Source organism: Artibeus jamaicensis, unplaced genomic scaffold (genome assembly GCF_021234435.1).
Source record: "Artibeus jamaicensis isolate MK-2021 breed Jamaican fruit bat unplaced genomic scaffold, CSHL_Jam_final scaffold_1964, whole genome shotgun sequence".
Taxonomy (NCBI): domain Eukaryota; kingdom Metazoa; phylum Chordata; class Mammalia; order Chiroptera; family Phyllostomidae; genus Artibeus; species Artibeus jamaicensis.
In genome coordinates, this window is record NW_026522030.1 from 19,556,924 (window position 1) to 19,574,001 (window position 17,078).

Here is a 17,078-nt window from a genome sequence, read left to right on the forward strand (position 1 = left end):
GCTAAGATTTATTTGTCTTTTTTTCCTCCTGATTAATCTTACCAGAGAACATACTTAATTAGATTTTTCAAAGTAGTCTTTTCAAAAATCTTCATTTTAATTTTCAATGGTCATGAATTTCTACTTTTGTCTTTATCATTTCCATACATCTACTTTCATCAAGTTTACCCTTTTTTATCTTGTTCCAGTTTTTGTTCCCCCATCAAATTACACATTAATTTGGGTTAACAAGCATCTTCTTTTAGGGATGCACCGTCCCTGAAAGGCAGTTTTTCTGAGTAAGATGCTTAGCTCATTAATTTTCAGTCTATCTTCCAAATTAACTATGATTTCTTCCTTGATCCATGAACTATTTAGGAAGTGAGTTTATATGTCTCCAAATACGGGAATTTTTAGTTACCTGTGTTAATTAAACTATATTGAGGTCTGGGAAAATGGTTTGTGTAACAATAGTTCTTTGATATTGGCTGATACTTACTCTGTAGTTCGGTACATGCTCATTTTCGTGCATGTTCTAAGTCTGCTTCAGAGTAAGTTTTCACTATTTGTTGGGAGCACAATCCTAAATATGCCTAACAGATTAAGCTTATTAATAAGATTAAAATCTTCTTTAGACTTACTAAATTTTGATCTATTTTATCTATTACTAAATGGAAGAATGATGTTAAAATTTTCCACTAAGATGGGAATTCTGACTTTTTTCTTGTAATTCTGTCCATTTTTGCTTTTTATTATTTGAGGCTATGTTATTAGGTACATATAGGATAAGAATTACTTTATTTCCTAGTAAAATAAACCTTTTAATATAGTTCCTTTTTCTTACTAAAAACGTTTCATGCCTTAAACTCTGTTTTGTCTGCTATTAATATAGATACAGTTGTTTTTCTTTTATTTCTATTTGCCTGTTATTTTTTCCCATGATTTTACTTTCAAACTTTGTGTTTGTATGTTTTGGGTGTATCCCTTACAAAAAACATATAGTTGGGTTTTGTTTTATAATCCAAACTAACATTATCTCTTAACTGACTAGTTTAGTCCATATACATTTATTGATTATTGATATTTATACTACTTGCCTATTTTTGTGCTTCCTAATTCACTTGGTTTTTTATACATGACCCCCCCATCTTCTTTGCCTCTATTGGATTGATCATGTTTATTCTTCTCCTAATTTGGAAGTTACCATTTATATTCCTGATCAAATTTTATTTCTAAAATTAAAAACATATTTCCAGGCCTGGCTGGTGTAGCTCGGTGGATTGAGTGCAGGCCGCAGTTCAATTCCCAGTCAGGGCACATGCCTGGGTTGTAGGCCAGTTCCCAGTGGGGGACACATGAGAGGCAACCACACATTGATATTTCTCTCCCTCTCTCCTTCCCTTCCCCTTAAAGATAAATAAATAAAATATTTTAAAAAATATTTTTAAAAATATATTTCTAAATTTTAGCAGGGATGTTTGTCTTAGTCTAAAAATAATCGGTAGCTCTATCCTTGGCTCAAAGAACATGCATAGATAGAAATCTTTAAGAAAATCTCCTCTTTTTACATATGACCTCTGTAAAGAATATTTCAGAAATGATCCTGGTATATCACTATATTATTTCACCATAGCTAGCAAAAGATATATTTTAATTACTTCTCAAATTTCAACTCTTTAAATAATCAATTTCTCTATAAGGAGACATTTTATTAAAGTGTGCTCAGCCCTAGTTGGTGTGGTTCAGTGGACCGAGCGCCAGCCTGGGATTTGAAAGGTTGCTGGTTTGATTCCCAGTCAGGGCACATGCCTGGTTGTGGGCCAGGTCCCCAGCTGGGGGTTTGAGAGAAGTGACTGATGTTTCTTTTCCTCCCTCCCCTCTCTAAAAAGTACATAAAATCATAATAAAAAACTATAAAGTGTTTCATAACAGCGGCATTACTGACACTTTAGATGAGACAACTGGTCCACTGTGCAAACTGTCCCATGCACTGTAGGATGTTCAGAAGCCCCCCTCCCCCCCGTTCTCCCTTCTCCCACGGTGACAACTCAAACTGTACCACACACTATCTGCAGACATTCTCCTAGGAATCAGCACTACTCCGAGAGAGGGACTACCACTCTTTTAATACTTGAAAACACAGTACAAAAAATGACAAAATAAATAGATTTAGAATGGAAGAACCAATGAGTGAAAAGCACTTCAATTCCACAAAGGAAATAACAAAACCTTTTTTTCTTAAATTCCTTAAGTTCGGGAAACTCAACTCATAAACAATTTTTCATCATTAAGTATACTACTTGGTCTCCTTTCTGTACAATTTTCTCCAATTTATTTTTCAGCTGCAATCTATAATGAAGTGCAAGTGACAAAAGATAGGATCAGTTTTTGTTTTTCACAAAAAGTCTTTCTCCTAAAGAAATATAAAAGCTCAGACAGAACACTTAATTTGTTTACCATCTTATAAAAATTTTGTTTATAATCCTAATATGATCTCCTATTCACGAACCTGTTGGTGTCCCAAATAATGACATTTCCATCAAATCCTGATGTTACTAAGAGTCTTGTATTAGTATCGTACTCGATGTTCTTCACCCAGCTAGTGTGACCATGTAAAGTGCATACTTTGGTGTTCAGTTTTCTCAGGTCCCATAGTGCTATTGTAGTGTCATCAGAGCAGGTAGCAAATAGCCGGTTATCAAGAAATCTACAAAGCAGAAAAGAAAAACTGGTTTATTTAATCTCTTATTTAAGAAATAAGAGAGTTTCTTTATTACCTAATCCAATAAATAAATAAATAAATAAATAAAGACTGCAAATTTACTGTGTAAACCCAATGATTCAATATATATAAATACAATAAATAATAAGTGTAATTCACGCAATCACAAGGAAAGAAACTCATTTAATGAGGGCCACACTGCAATCGTATCCATTGGCTTTACAATACTGATTTTCATTTGGAACTGAAAATAGGGATGGGTATTTGGAGTACAGTGCTAAAGAGAAAGAAGAACTTCCAAATCTGTATAAGGAAACGTAAATGGTGAGAAATGATTTGACAGCAGGCAGAGAGACAGGGAGGTTTTGAAGACTTGATTGCTAAGGAAGACATGTTAAATGTGAAGGGTTCGAAATTATGAGAAGTGTTTATTCTGCTACAAGTAACATCTTTTTCCATTTAGCACATTTATACACAAAAATTGATATTAAAATGCCATTATTTTACATTTAGCACATTTACATACAAAAATGGGTATTACAATGCCATCATTTTCATATGTTAATTCGAAGGCATTCCCCAAATAATCTCACTTAGCACCATTTTATTAGGACCAGTCAAGATTATAAGATAGACCATTAAAATACTCCCTAATTTGAACTTTTAATTATTTCACACTAATTTGTCAATCCTTAGTGAGAATATATTTTATACAAATACTTTAAAAAAATCACTTAAAAAACCTAACAATCACACTTGAATTTCTGCCCAATTCAACACTGGGAAGCTTTCTTTAACATATGCTGTTTAATATAGTTTCCTAAACTCTTGCAGAAGAAATGAATTCTGGAGCTTCTTTCAAGATAAAATTATACATAATTATTTTCTATCACAAATCAATCTTAAAATCCACAAATACCATAATGACTCCCTGAAACTTAACATGACTTTAAAATTGCAGGCCTTTCTTTAGGCCATTTCTGCTACCCGAACCCACTTCCCCCCTACCCCTCGACCTATCTAAACTTTTCTTTTCAATATTCAGCTACTGTTCCTCTCCAGGAAGCCCTCTCTTTCTAACCAGCCTGGGGTAGATCTACAAATCTTCTAATCTTTCAAAGCACTCTACACTTCTATTACAAAGCTTAATATTACATTGCATTTTACAAGGCTATAACTCTGCAAGGCTATAAACCCCTTGAAGGCAGGAGGATCCCATCTACACAGTTCATGGTAGATCTGCAGTACCCAACACACACAGGGCCAGGCACATAATAAACACTCAGAAATATTTATTAAATGAATGAATGAGGTAGGGTTCACTGCCTGATGGAAAAAGACATGATCAATACACATAAGTAATTATAGAAATAATTATGTGAAATAGCAATGGAAAGTAGTTAGGAAAGACTTCACGGTGGTGTCACTTGAACTGACTCTAGAAGATGATGAGGAGCTCCCACAGAGGCATGTAAGCGTGATGTACTCTGAGAGGCTGTTAGGAGTGCTGTGTATGGGAAAAGCAGAGACAAGTAGAGAATATATCACAGATTTATTTTATAATGATTCCCAATAGTTATGTCTTAATTACAAATACATGCCCATTGAAAATACTTTTTAATAAAAAATCCACCACCAAAAATAATTGCTGTTCTTATATTTCAAACCTAATACTATCTCATAAATATTTTGCCATGTCACTAAAGATTTATTGACAGAAATAATTTTTTTAAGATTTTATTTATTTTTAGAGAGAGGAGAAGGGAGGGGGGGCAGAGAGGGAGAGAAACATCAATGCAAGAGATACATCAATCAGTTGCCTCTCGTATGTCCCCAAATGGGGACCTGGCCTGCAACTCAGGTGTGTGCCCTGACTGGGAATCAAGCTAGTGACCTTTTGTTTTTCAGGTGGGCACTCAGTCCACTGAGTCACACCAGCTGGGGCTACAGAAAGCATTTCACTGTATGAATGAACCATAATCTTTTTTCTTTTTAAAACTAATATGCAATTGTTCAATGTTTAGATTGATTCCAATTTTTTACTGTTTTTTAAAGATTTTAATTTATTTTTAGAGAGAGGGGTAGGGAGGTAGACAAGAGAGGGATAGAAATACCAATGTAGAGGAACACTGGTTGCCTCTCACACACCCCTCCAACTGGGGACCTGGCCTGCAACCCAGGCACATGCCCTGACTGGGACTCGAATCAGGGACCCTTCAGTTTGCAGGCCAGTGTGCAATCCACTGAGCCACACCAGCCAGGGCAATTTTTTACTGTTACAAAACACTATGATACACATCCTAACAGCCAAATATTACTCACACCCCTAGGTATTTTTCTTTAAATTTTAAAAAATTTACTTATATTAAGAGAGAGAGGGGAATAGAGGGAGAAAAAGAGGGAGAGAAACATCGATGTGTAATTGCCTCTCTCACACCCCATGCTGGGGACCTGGCCAGAAACTCAGGCATGTGCCCTGACTAGGAATTGAACTGGCGACCCTTTGGTTTGCAGCCCACGCTCAATCCACTAAGCCACACCAGCCAGGGCAAAACTGTATTGTCTTAAGTTGAAACTTTTATTTTTTAGTGAAGATTAACTTGTTTATATTAAGTGAAAGATTATACTTTTTATGTGAATTGCTATTCATGTTTCTTACTGATTTTCCTTTTGCAGTATTATTTTTAGTATTAAGTTATAAAATATCTTAAAAGTAACAACTATATACCTGTTTTTCAAATAGTGTGTTAAATATATTTTCCACATGTTTATCTTTCAATGTGGTTTATATGTTTTCATACTGTATCAAAAATTTAATTATTATATTGTCAAATCCCTTTTCCCCCTTATAGTTTTACTTTTACTGATGAGGCTTTTTAATGACCTCCTCACATGAAAGGAATTATATAATTGCAAAAAACACAATAACACAAGGCCAAACTTTCAAAATAAATTGATCATCATCCTAAGAGTATCTTTATGTATTTGAAAATTTAGGGGAAAACACATAACGACGGCAGTTTGTGCTGTCTAGAAAAAACCCTGACTGCACGTATGGTGTAAAGCCCCAGTTCCACCCTGAAGGGCTGAACTCGAGAGAGGGGCATCATTAGGTAAGATTTCAGAAAGACCTCTGAGGTGGCCAGTTTCCAAAACTCTTGGAGTTTCATAAAAAATAAAATAAAGTAGGGGATCAGGTTTTAAATTTTTGTCAATAAGGCTGTTGAAAAATTATCATTACATGAAAGCATATTTTAATACTAATAATGTAGGAAAACATAATCTTAAAACAAAGCCAGTAATTTTGAAATCAATAAATTTACCTTCATGAGAAACTCAATACTTTGACTTTAGTTTCCTCACCTTTTTCCTCAAAGTATTGCCTGTTAGAAATTTTAGTACTGGAGACTCACTGGTAGAGAGCAGGTAAATTGTAGAAAACCAGGAATGTAGACTAGGAGACGAGTTAGGCACTTGCAGTGCTTATCCCAAAGTAAGCAGATGGAGAGAATGTAAAGTCTGAGGCGAGTTCAAACTTGGGGGATCAGGTTCAGTCCCCTCAAGCTACAACTTAGCCTCGCCCAATCAGTTAGTAATTGTAGTACATTTTGTAACTCCATGGTCCTTAAAAAACAGGAGATACTCCTTCACACACACTGAAATCTATGAATTACAGAACTTCTATGTCCCCATCAAACCCCAATGCAGGACTATAACAGCTCTAGATAAATTGAGGTCTTCATTATCAGAAGATAACTGGTAAAGGATAACAGCAATTGAAATGTAATTTTCTTAAAACAGATACCAACATTTCATTGTACAAGGGTAAGAAAAGGTTGAGTATTTATCTAAAAAACTAAAAATCATGAAAATAAGCCTTTCTTACATTTATTTAACTATATGCAAATTCTTAGAACAAGAATAAATTAAATGTTTGGGTCTTTTACATAATCTTTCCAATAAAATTATGACAGCAGAATACTACATTCTTACTTCATACTTGAGTTTTGTACTAGAGTCAAAGAGGGTCATTTTCCACAGACCAGAGTGGTGATAGCCAGAGGGCAAGGAGGGTGGGAATGTGAAGGTGGACAAAGGGGGGGAATGGAGGTGAAGGGGACTTCGCTTGGGGTGATGGGTGCATGATGCAGTGTACAGATAATGCTGTATTGAGTTGTACACTTAAAAACTGTATGGTTTTGCAAACCAATGTCATCCCAGTAAATTCAATAAAAATTAAGGAAAAAAAAGGGGGTCATCATCTGTATAATATTCAAGAGCTTTATCAATTTCCCAAGGGCATTTCTTTAGTCCTGTGAGATATATAATTTTTTGAAGTATGTATCATGTCATCCTTTCTGTCATCTTTTTGCTAATTGATAACTAGTCTAACTCCTCATTTTCCAATAATTTCATATGTAATTGATCAATTCTATAACATTACTCTCAGGGATTGGTGAAATTCTACGTCCTTTACAAGATAAGAAATTCATGTTCCCAGGCATAAGCATTGCATTTATAGTATATTGTTTGAAATATAACAATCAGGAAGAGACCAACAAAGACGGAGGGGAAAGTAGATTCTGGGATATTTAAAAGGGTACTAGTTTTTTAATTGCCATATCACTAAGTATTCTTATGATAACCTCAGTTTCCCCTGGAACTGTATAATTGGGGGGAACGTGGACTCGAATTCACATACAGAGTCCTCATGAGTGATAAGTAAGCCAGTATAATGGGCTTAAGAATTTAAATTACATACTTTCCCTAATTATGAGGCAACAGAAAATCCTCTACAGATCAACATTTTTATTTTACAAAATAAGCAAACCTCAAAACTATGCAATGAACTAAGAGACATTACTAAGTATGTGCAAAACAACCACCTAGAACCAAACCAGGGAGTGGTGCCCAGCTCCAATCGGCACAGTGACCTGGCCTAACAGGACCGGGCATGATGAGTCCCAGCTTCAACACTTACACGTGAGACCTGGGCAAGTCCACCTGCCTTGCAATTTCTTCATTCCTTAAAAGGGACACGGTATCTGTCTCACACCAGGATACCATGCGGATTCAACAATGTAATGCACGAAAAGTGTTTCACAAAAGGTCTGGCACACGTAAGCACTCAAAAAATGAACGTTAGTATTACTAACACACTTAAGCTCATCCAGTGACTCCTCAGATCTTTACTCAAAACTCTTAATTTATATGTACTTCTAAAAAAGCTTTAAAATCTGTTTTTCTAACCAACAGATAAGCAGCAGATTCAGATCTGTAGGTGTGGGGCACCAGGCCAGGCACACTGATAGCAGCAAGTGAGAGGAACGTGAATAAGGACAAATTCTAGTAACAGATGAGTCAGAGATCATTTCGACTAGGGGCAAACAACCTGTTATATGTCTTTACTTTTTGAGGTAACAAAATTTTAAATTGTAAAATATTAGAGACATAGAGAAAATTATGAAGAATATAATGAATACTTGTGATACCCACCACCCAGCTTTAACCATTTTAACATTCTGTATCATTCAGATTTTTTAAAACATTACACACACAGTTGCAGTACCCTGTGTACCCCTCCCCAATCCCATTCCCCCCCTCCCTCTCCAGAGGGAACCACTATCCAAAATTTGTTATTTGTCACTCCCATGCAAGTTTTTAACACCATGAATTCATAAGTATATAGCCACAAACAATCAATACACAACACTGTATTGCACTTTGTTCTGTGAATTCTTACTGAGCACCCACTATGTGCCAGGCACAGTTCTAGGTGCTGGGGATAAAGCAGAGAACAAACATACAAATACATGCCCTCACCAAGCTTGTGTCTGTATATTTCAAACTTTATACAAATGGTATCACACTGTACAGCTCATTCTACGATTTGCTTTTCTGGCTCAACCTTGAATTTCTGAGATGTTCCCAGATGTTGATTTTTCTAGTTCACTTATTTTAACTGATGAATAGTATTCCATTGTAGAAGCCACAATTGACCTTCCTCTTGGAGACTTATTTCCAAGTTCTAATACTAAGTGCTGTAATAAACCTTCTTAACATATCTCCTTGCTGATATGTTCTTTTTTAAAAAACTGATCTTCAGATTTAGTGGATGTTGCTAAATTTCTCTTCAAAATAATCTTACCAATTTATACTCCATCAATACTATCTCAGAGTTTCTATTTCTCAACTTCTTTGTCAATACTTGGTATTTATTGATTGTTTTCTTTATTTGCATTTCTGTGATAATTAGTAAGCCTGAAAAATCTTTTCATATTTATTGCTCATTTTAGTTTCTGTTATGTGATTCTCTGCCTATTTTGTTTCAGGATAACTGTCTCATATATTCTGGATATTAATTCTTTTTTCTGTTATTTGCAATGAAAATATCTTCTCCTGCCAATCCACAGCTTATCTTCTCATACTCCTATGTCTTTGGTTACAATAAAGTTTTACATTTTAATGTAGCTGAACTTATTAATAGTTAATGGTTTATCCTTCTTTTTGCCTTATGGAATCCTTTTTCATACTTACAACATAAATATATTCTATATTTCTTCTAAAACTTTAAATGTTTGCTTTTATAATTAAGTCTTCAACTGGCAGTTACTTTTAGTTATGGTATGAGATCAAAATCTAATTTTACTTTTTCACATACATAACCAATTCTCTGTTTTCCATACTCCTGCCCTCATACTGACTGTAATGCCCTGCTATCATACGTCTGGAAGCTCCATTGCATTCATTAGTCACTTAATCTACCCCTGTCCTGAGACCCCGTTTGGTATCTGGAGAGGTGGGTACCTACCTCATCTTAGTCCTCTTCAGAATACTTTCGGTTATCCCTGGCACTTTGCTGTTCAACATGAACTTTAAAATCAAGTTAAAAAACTTTTGGTATTTTGATTAAAACAGCACTAAATATATAGACTATAGTTTGGGAAGAATTGACTTATTTATGATACTGAGTTTTCTTCTCCAGAGAAGATTTGCATGTTTTCAGAACACTTGGTAATGCAAATTTAGGCTCCACTCATGTATGAGGGCTGGCTTGCAGTTAGAAATTCACAGAGATTTTTTTTTTTTACATCCTCCTACCCAATGCCACAGTCTACATGAACACAGTGAGTTATTTCTAGATCACCTTTATGCTAAAAGTATAACCCTTTGGAGTCCCACCCTTCTGTAGAGTTTTCTACTATACTCCTCACCTTCGACAGGACACGGAATTAACTCTCCTGTCCTCTGTACTCCTCATACACATCAAAACAAAAATTCAAGGTCGCCAGCATTTGGCCGATGCCTCCATGGTACAACACAGCTTAAATGCCTGTTTATTTTCTTGCATTCCCACTTCCACTTCATTTTTGGCCTTAGGATTTCTTATCAGATCAACTATACACTAAAAATATATATACATTTAAAATTTCATGTAGCATTTCTAGTTTACTTTCTATACCCTAATTTTTATCTTCTTGATTTACTAGTTTTGGACAAAACTGTATTAAAATCTCTCAGCATGACTATAGACTTGTAATTCCTTATCATTCCATCTTTGCTTTGTACACTTATATTTCAAGTTGCATAGAAATTAATGACTACATACCTTCTTGGTGGATTTTTCTCTTTTGAAAATATATGCTATTGGCCCTGGCTGGTGTAGCTCAGTGGATTGAGCGCAGGCTGCGAACCAAAGGGTCACCAGTTCGATTCCCAGTCAGGGCACGTGCCTGGGTTGCAGGCCAAGTCCCTGAGTGGGGGCCACATGAGAGGCAACCACACATTGATGTTTCTCTCCTTCTCTTTCTCCCTTCCTTCCTCTCTAAAAATAAATAAAATATTTTTAAAAATATATATGCTATTGCATTTTATTCTTATTAAAGACTTTGGTCTTCTATCTGTCCAATAATGATAACCTACATCAGTTTTCTTTTTCCATTTTTGGGCAGTCTTAGTTTTGCTATGTCTATAGAGCATATAAATAATTTTGTTTTTCATTCAAATTGCTGTCTCTGTCTTCTAATCAATATAAATCCATTTATACTTACTGTGAACAACACAGTATTTGGAACTATTTTTACTTCTTATTTTCTATTTACTATATCTTTCCTTTCCTTTATTTATTTACTTTTTAAAGCTTTCCTGTCTTTTGAATTGAATAATTTTCAATATTCTTTTCCCCCTCCTCTTCTGTTGGTTTGGAAGCTGTAAACTGTATTCCTATTATTGTAATTACTTTTAGTTTAGTTTTTATAGTATATATTTAATTATATATTGTTCTGAAAGAGTCTGATTTCAGACTCTTCATATTTCTATCTCTTCCTGAACATGACAGAAACCTTACCATGTTATACCTTCCCACTGAACAAAACAACCCTATACATACACCCCGTTTTTTGTTACTCTCTACAACTATATTGTCTCTTCGGTAGCATAAGTCACATGTGGCTGTTGAATCCTTGATATGCAGCCAGTTTGAAGTAAGATGTACTGTACGTATAAAATACATACTGGATTTTGAGGATTTAGCATGAAAAAATTTAGGTAAAGTATTTCAATAAACTTTATACTGATGACATCCTGAAATATTATTTTAGACATACTGGGTTAAAAAAATGCATTATTAAAAATTTATTCCAAATGCTTCTCTTTTTTAATACAACTAGGAAATTTTAAGTTACACATGGAGCCAGAATTATAATTTTATTGGATGGTACTAATCTAGAATTTTAATTTTGTTTTAAATGTACTCCCCCATCCCTGAATTATCTTTTTGCTATTAACAATTAATAACATTTATCCTTTCACCCCATTAAAATTCTCATTCTAAAATAACAGTTCACTTGGATATGATAAGGTATTGCCTTAGTATTTAAGATATTCCATTTTCTTCTGGCATTCACTATTGCTGATGAGAAACCCTCTACTAATTTAATTATCTATCATACCTCTGTAGGTCATCTGGCTTCCAACTTTGGTGACTTTTAAGATTTTTCTCTTTATCTTTGATATTCTAGTTTTATCACGACCTGTCTAGATGTCCATTTTCCTTTGTTTAAGCTACTTGACATTCTTAAGTTTACTCTTGATAGAATGACTCAGGTCCTTCTTCAATGCTAACAATTCTCAGCCTGTGTGTCCCTCTGTGTCTTCAAAACTTAGTTCTTCATCACTCTGCATCTTTTAAATTTTTTTTTGGAATTCTTATACATTTTCTGAAGTTACTCAATTAATCCTCTTTGTTTTTTAACTATTTCATATTTATATAATTTTTCTGTGTTCTGAATGAATATTTTTAGTACTATTTTCTAACTCATTAATTCTGCCATCAGTGGTATAAAGGATGAATTTATCCCATGTACTGAGTTTTCTACATGCCAACTACAAAGATTTCTAGTTGGTTCATTTCTACATTAACCTGTTCATGTTGTATCTCTTTTGTTTTATAATTTTTGAACTCTCTTTAAATGGAAAGCACCCCTTAACTTATTTCCCTGAGCATCCTAAAAAGGCTTTAAAGTTTCTTCCAATCAATGGAATACTATGCAGCCGTTAAAAAGAATAAGATCATCCCATGGATACTAACATGGAATGATTTCTAAATATGCTATGAAGTAAAAAGGCCAAGGTACATAATAGTATGTGTAGAATGCTACCATTTATATAAAATTGTATGTATGTGTGTGTCTACGCTTGTACATGCACAAATCTCAGAAAAGATAGCAAGATATTGGTAATAGTGGTTGCCTCTGGGAAGGGAAACTGGGTGGCTAGGGGACAGAGATGGGAGACAGACTTACTTTTCACTGTTTACCCTTTTGTATCTTTGAATTTTGTACCACGTGCATGTATTACCTAGTCAAAAAGAATAAATAAAATAATTTATTTTTTAAAATAAAGTTTTTGTTGGACTACTCCAAAAAATTAACTTCATCCAGAGAAAATGCCTATTCTGATCACTGATTTTGTTATGACATTAATATTAGATGTCTTCATGAGTTTTGGAATTTTGGTTGTAGGTTCATTTTCAGTAGCAAAGGTTTTTAATTTTTTTTCTCTCTTTCTTCCTATTCAGTGATTTTATAGTTTTTCCCACTTGGGTTTCTGGACCTGTAATCCACAATTAGACCTCATAACGACATTAAGGCCTCCAATTTCATGTGATATTGGAGTTCTCACACACATACATTCAGTCACTGACTTGTTAATGGCTTCATCAATTCCATGTCATGAGTCTATGTCTTGATTAGCTAAAATCTACAGCCCGGGGTAGTTAATAGCTTTTCCCGTTTTTCAGCCTTTCACAAATGGGACAGACATTCTAATCAAACCCCTGGCTTTATGTGGTAGTTCTGGCTTCTGCCTCACATGAAGCATGTCAGCACTTTTGATTCCTGACAGGAGCCAAATGACTGCACGTCAGTGCTAGGCTGAAGCCCAGTGGGCTTCTGGTTTACACCCAGCTGGTATCTTTGTGTCTGTGTTCAACTTGTGGCCCACAAACATGTTTACTGCTGTTTCTCAGCCCAGGTGTATCTTTTATGCTGTTTAATCTTTTGTTCTATGTGTTTGGAGCACAGGGGTTACATTAAAGCTTACTATGTCATCTTGACTAGAAGTAATTTCTACATTTCTTACTTTTTGAAAATTAAAAGTAATCATTATAAGAATATTATCTCTTTGAATAAGATTTAGAAAATAGTATGTGAAATGTGTGACAGTGCTGAGCAAAAAAAAAGAAACTCATAATCCATCTATTCTAACTCATACACTGTTAACATTTTAAAATATTTCCTTCTAATCTGTTATTCTGCATCATGTCATATTTGAACAATTTTTATCATGATTTTAACCTATATTATCCCAAGCATTTGTCTATGTTGACATGTAGTTTTTGTGACCATCATTTTAATGACTGCATATTAATCCACCAAGAGGCTCAACTATTATCTACTTCCCACATCACTGAGAATTTAAAGAGCTTCCAACAATGCTATAAAGAAGTTCTCTGTGCAAATGTGCTTTTCCCCATCAATAGTGTGAGTGTTGGGGCTGGTGGTGAGATAGGCTTAGTAACAGGATGGCCATAATCTACACAGACCATTAGTCTAAAAGCATTACAAGACTATTACAGTACTGGCTGAGGTTCATAATGATGACCCTAATGTATGAAAAGAAAAAGAAAATCATATGAAAGTGAAAATGCATTTTAGAAAGATTCCAATTCAAAAAAGTTAATAGTAAGTTTCGTAACTGAAGGGATAAGGTTCACAAGGGGTAAGATTCACAATTCGCAAATGAGTGTCATCCAGCATTGCTGGACAAGGCGTTACACATGTTCACGAAATTCCAAAACAGAGTACTCCGGGTCACACTAATAAAGTTCCCTTTTTCACCAGAATACTGACCTGATATTATTTACACAGTCTTCATGAGCCTCAGAAAGTGTCTTTATGTGCTTTGATGATATAGGGTCAAAGAGCAGAACTTCAGTCTGTTCACAGGCAACTGTCAGCACTGACCTGGAAGCAAATGACACATTTGTTTAGTTTTCTAGTGTTCTCTGGTTATGGACACTCATTTATTTATAACTGCACAAACTTTAAGTGAATAACTTCTTTTTGCCCATGTTAGTAGCAAATATTTAAAATATTGACACAATCCACTATTGGCTTAGCAGAAAATGGTACTCTCGTATATTATGGTGGAGTGTAACTGGTACAGTTTATGTTTGGAAAGTACCACTATCTATCAAAATTTTAAATGTGCATACCTTATGACTCAGCAATTTTTTTCTGAGCATCCTATTTAGACACAATCATTCATAAATACAATGAATATATGCTTAATTATAAGAAAATATGGAAAGAAACCTTAATGCACACAAAAGAAGGAATGACTGATTACATAAGTCATGGTACACAATACTTTGCAATATGGTACAACTTTTGAAAAGAAAGAGATAGCTTTATATGGATAGGATATTTAGAAGAACACCAAAACATGTTTTTAAATGAGAAAGGTTGAATGCAAAAAAGCATGCATACATGAGACAACTCAGAGGAAAAAAAATCTTACACCACAGGATTATGTATTTCTTTATCAGTATCTACTAGAATGCACTGAAAAAATCTGGTATATATCTTACCAATTAAATATAGTCAAACAATCTTTACATTATGGTGTTTTTAGTATTGTCTGTAGTTTCAACCATTCCTATTAAAATGCTGTATTTTCATAAACCTTTTACAAGCCCCATTTTAATTTCTGAAAATCCATTGTCGTTTATTGATTTTGATTAAGTCTAGTTTTCTTTAGGCACTGCTCTTTCACACTGAGATATAGTAAATGAAATCCTTAGTCTTTGTAGCTGCAGGTCTCCCCAAATTTATAGTTCTAATAACAAGTGGAATTCTGTACACTTAAGCCAAAAGTACATCATAGAGAATTTCAAATAGTCAAACTTTTGTATTAAGAAAAAACTTTTTAGATAAAGTTGGAGAGGGAAAAACTCTGCTAAATAAACCTTTCCAGACTTCCAGTCAAGATGGCAGTGTAGGCAGACACAGCTCACCTCCTCCCACAATCACATCAAAATTAAAACTAAAATACAGAAGAACCATCACTCAGAACAGTCAGAGATTGAGTTGAGTGGAAGTCTGACAACTTCCAATGAACAGAATTTAAAAACCCACATCCATTCAGACTGGTGGGGGGGAGAAGACTCAGAACTAGCTGGCTCCACATTCAGTTGTGGGGGATAAAAATTCAGGGGGGGATAACGTGGGAGCAAAGAATCTCTGCCCTAGAACAGGCGCCCTAGCTCAGGATCCCAGTGCCAGGAAGTCAAGTCCCTGAAACTTCTGGCTGCAAAACCCAGCAGGGACTGAGTTGGTGGAAGAAACTGCTAGAGTCCCAAGAATTCCTCTTAAAGAACCCACACACACATGGACTCACCTACTCAGACTCACTCACTCCCTCTGAGCTCCAGCACCAGGGTGGCAGCTTGAAAGGCACCAGTGGCATTCAGAGAGGAACTGAAATGGCTGGCATGAAGGCAAGCACAGGCCATTGTCCCTTTTCTGAACCCTCCCCCCAGAGTCAGCAAGCTGGTACCATTTCTGAGATTCCATCAGCCTGGCTAACACTGTTTGCCCTTCTCTGGAGATCCCCTGAGACTCCACCCCACCCAACTTGGGCCTACCCAAACTGCTTTTCCATATAAATGGCTGATCTTAGCCCAGGCTTCACAACTTCCTAAACCCTATCAAACGAGCAACAGCTGGCCTCTGTGAGCCCCAGGCCTGGCACTGTCAGCAACCAGTTTAGATTCATAGCTTGGCTCGACTGGGAATCCAACTGGTGGCCCTTTGTTTTGCAGGCTAGCACTCAATCCACTGAACTATACTACCCAGGGCTCTTTTTCTTGAGATGGATACTTAGCTCATTAATTTTCCTTATCTCCTTTCCAGTTTATTAAAGTCTACAATTTCTTATTAAGAACTATTTTATTTACATATATCCCCCAAGTTTTGAGACATGCGGTATTTCCATTATCATTTAGTTCTACATATTTCTAATTTCCATTGTTATTTCTTCTTTGGCCCTTCTTTTGAAATATGTGATCTTTTAAGTGAAAACTTTGTAAATTTTCCTTGTGTTAAAAAAACAAGAGGTAGCTATTATATATAGTCAAGTGTGATATTCAGAAATGTTAAACATTCATTAATAATATAAATTAACATATGAATAAAATTTAAAACAGTCTTAATAAACTAACCTATAAATTATAAAACTGTTTGCCAAATGATATTAGTTGTAACTCAAATTGTTTATCAAATTATTCTAGTAACTTCCAATCATTTTTAATTTTTGGAAATTGTAGCCACAATCTTGTTTGATGCAGATGCCCTTGTCTAAACCATGGACATAGAAAACTGCATAAAGCCCCTCCAGGAATTTCCACGTTAAATAGGTAGTCATGACATAACTTGTAATCTTATTTTGTTTTAAATATTTTATTTATTCACTTTTTTGAGAGGCAAAGGGAGGGAGGAAGGGAGGGAAAGAAACAGCAGTGTGTGGCTGCCTTTCACGTGCCCTCTACTAGGGACCTGGCCCAGAACCCAGGCCTGTGCCCTGATGGGAATAGAAGCGGAAACCCTTTGGTTTGCAGACTGGTGCTCAATCCACTGAGCCACACCAGCTGGGGCTTAATTTGTAGTCTTGATAAGTATTTTTTTAAAAAATCACTAGTAACATCAACAGAATTGTTCATGGGGCTGAATCCTCTTTTTAACTTCAGCTGAAGTTACAGTAAGCATATTAAATTATTTTTTAGTCTTTATAATGCTAACTTTGTGTGCTCAATATG

General features: G+C 35.2%; 2 protein-coding genes across 2 annotated transcripts in view; one reads left to right on the forward strand and one right to left on the reverse strand.

Annotated features, from left to right (window-relative positions):
- The window catches only part of SLC25A51 (solute carrier family 25 member 51), a 73,054-nt gene that overhangs the window by 41,802 nt on the left and 14,174 nt on the right, over positions 1 to 17,078 (forward strand). The gene's annotated exons all lie outside the window — the stretch shown is intronic.
- The window catches only part of DCAF10 (DDB1 and CUL4 associated factor 10), a 41,021-nt gene that overhangs the window by 18,492 nt on the left and 5,451 nt on the right, over positions 1 to 17,078 (reverse strand). The window contains exons 2-3 of the mRNA XM_053656586.1: positions 14,113 to 14,226; positions 2,489 to 2,686 (exon numbers count right to left, since the gene is read on the reverse strand). Of these exons, the coding sequence (XP_053512561.1) occupies positions 2,489 to 2,686; positions 14,113 to 14,226 (312 nt within the window). The remainder of the gene's footprint in view (positions 1 to 2,488; positions 2,687 to 14,112; positions 14,227 to 17,078) is intronic.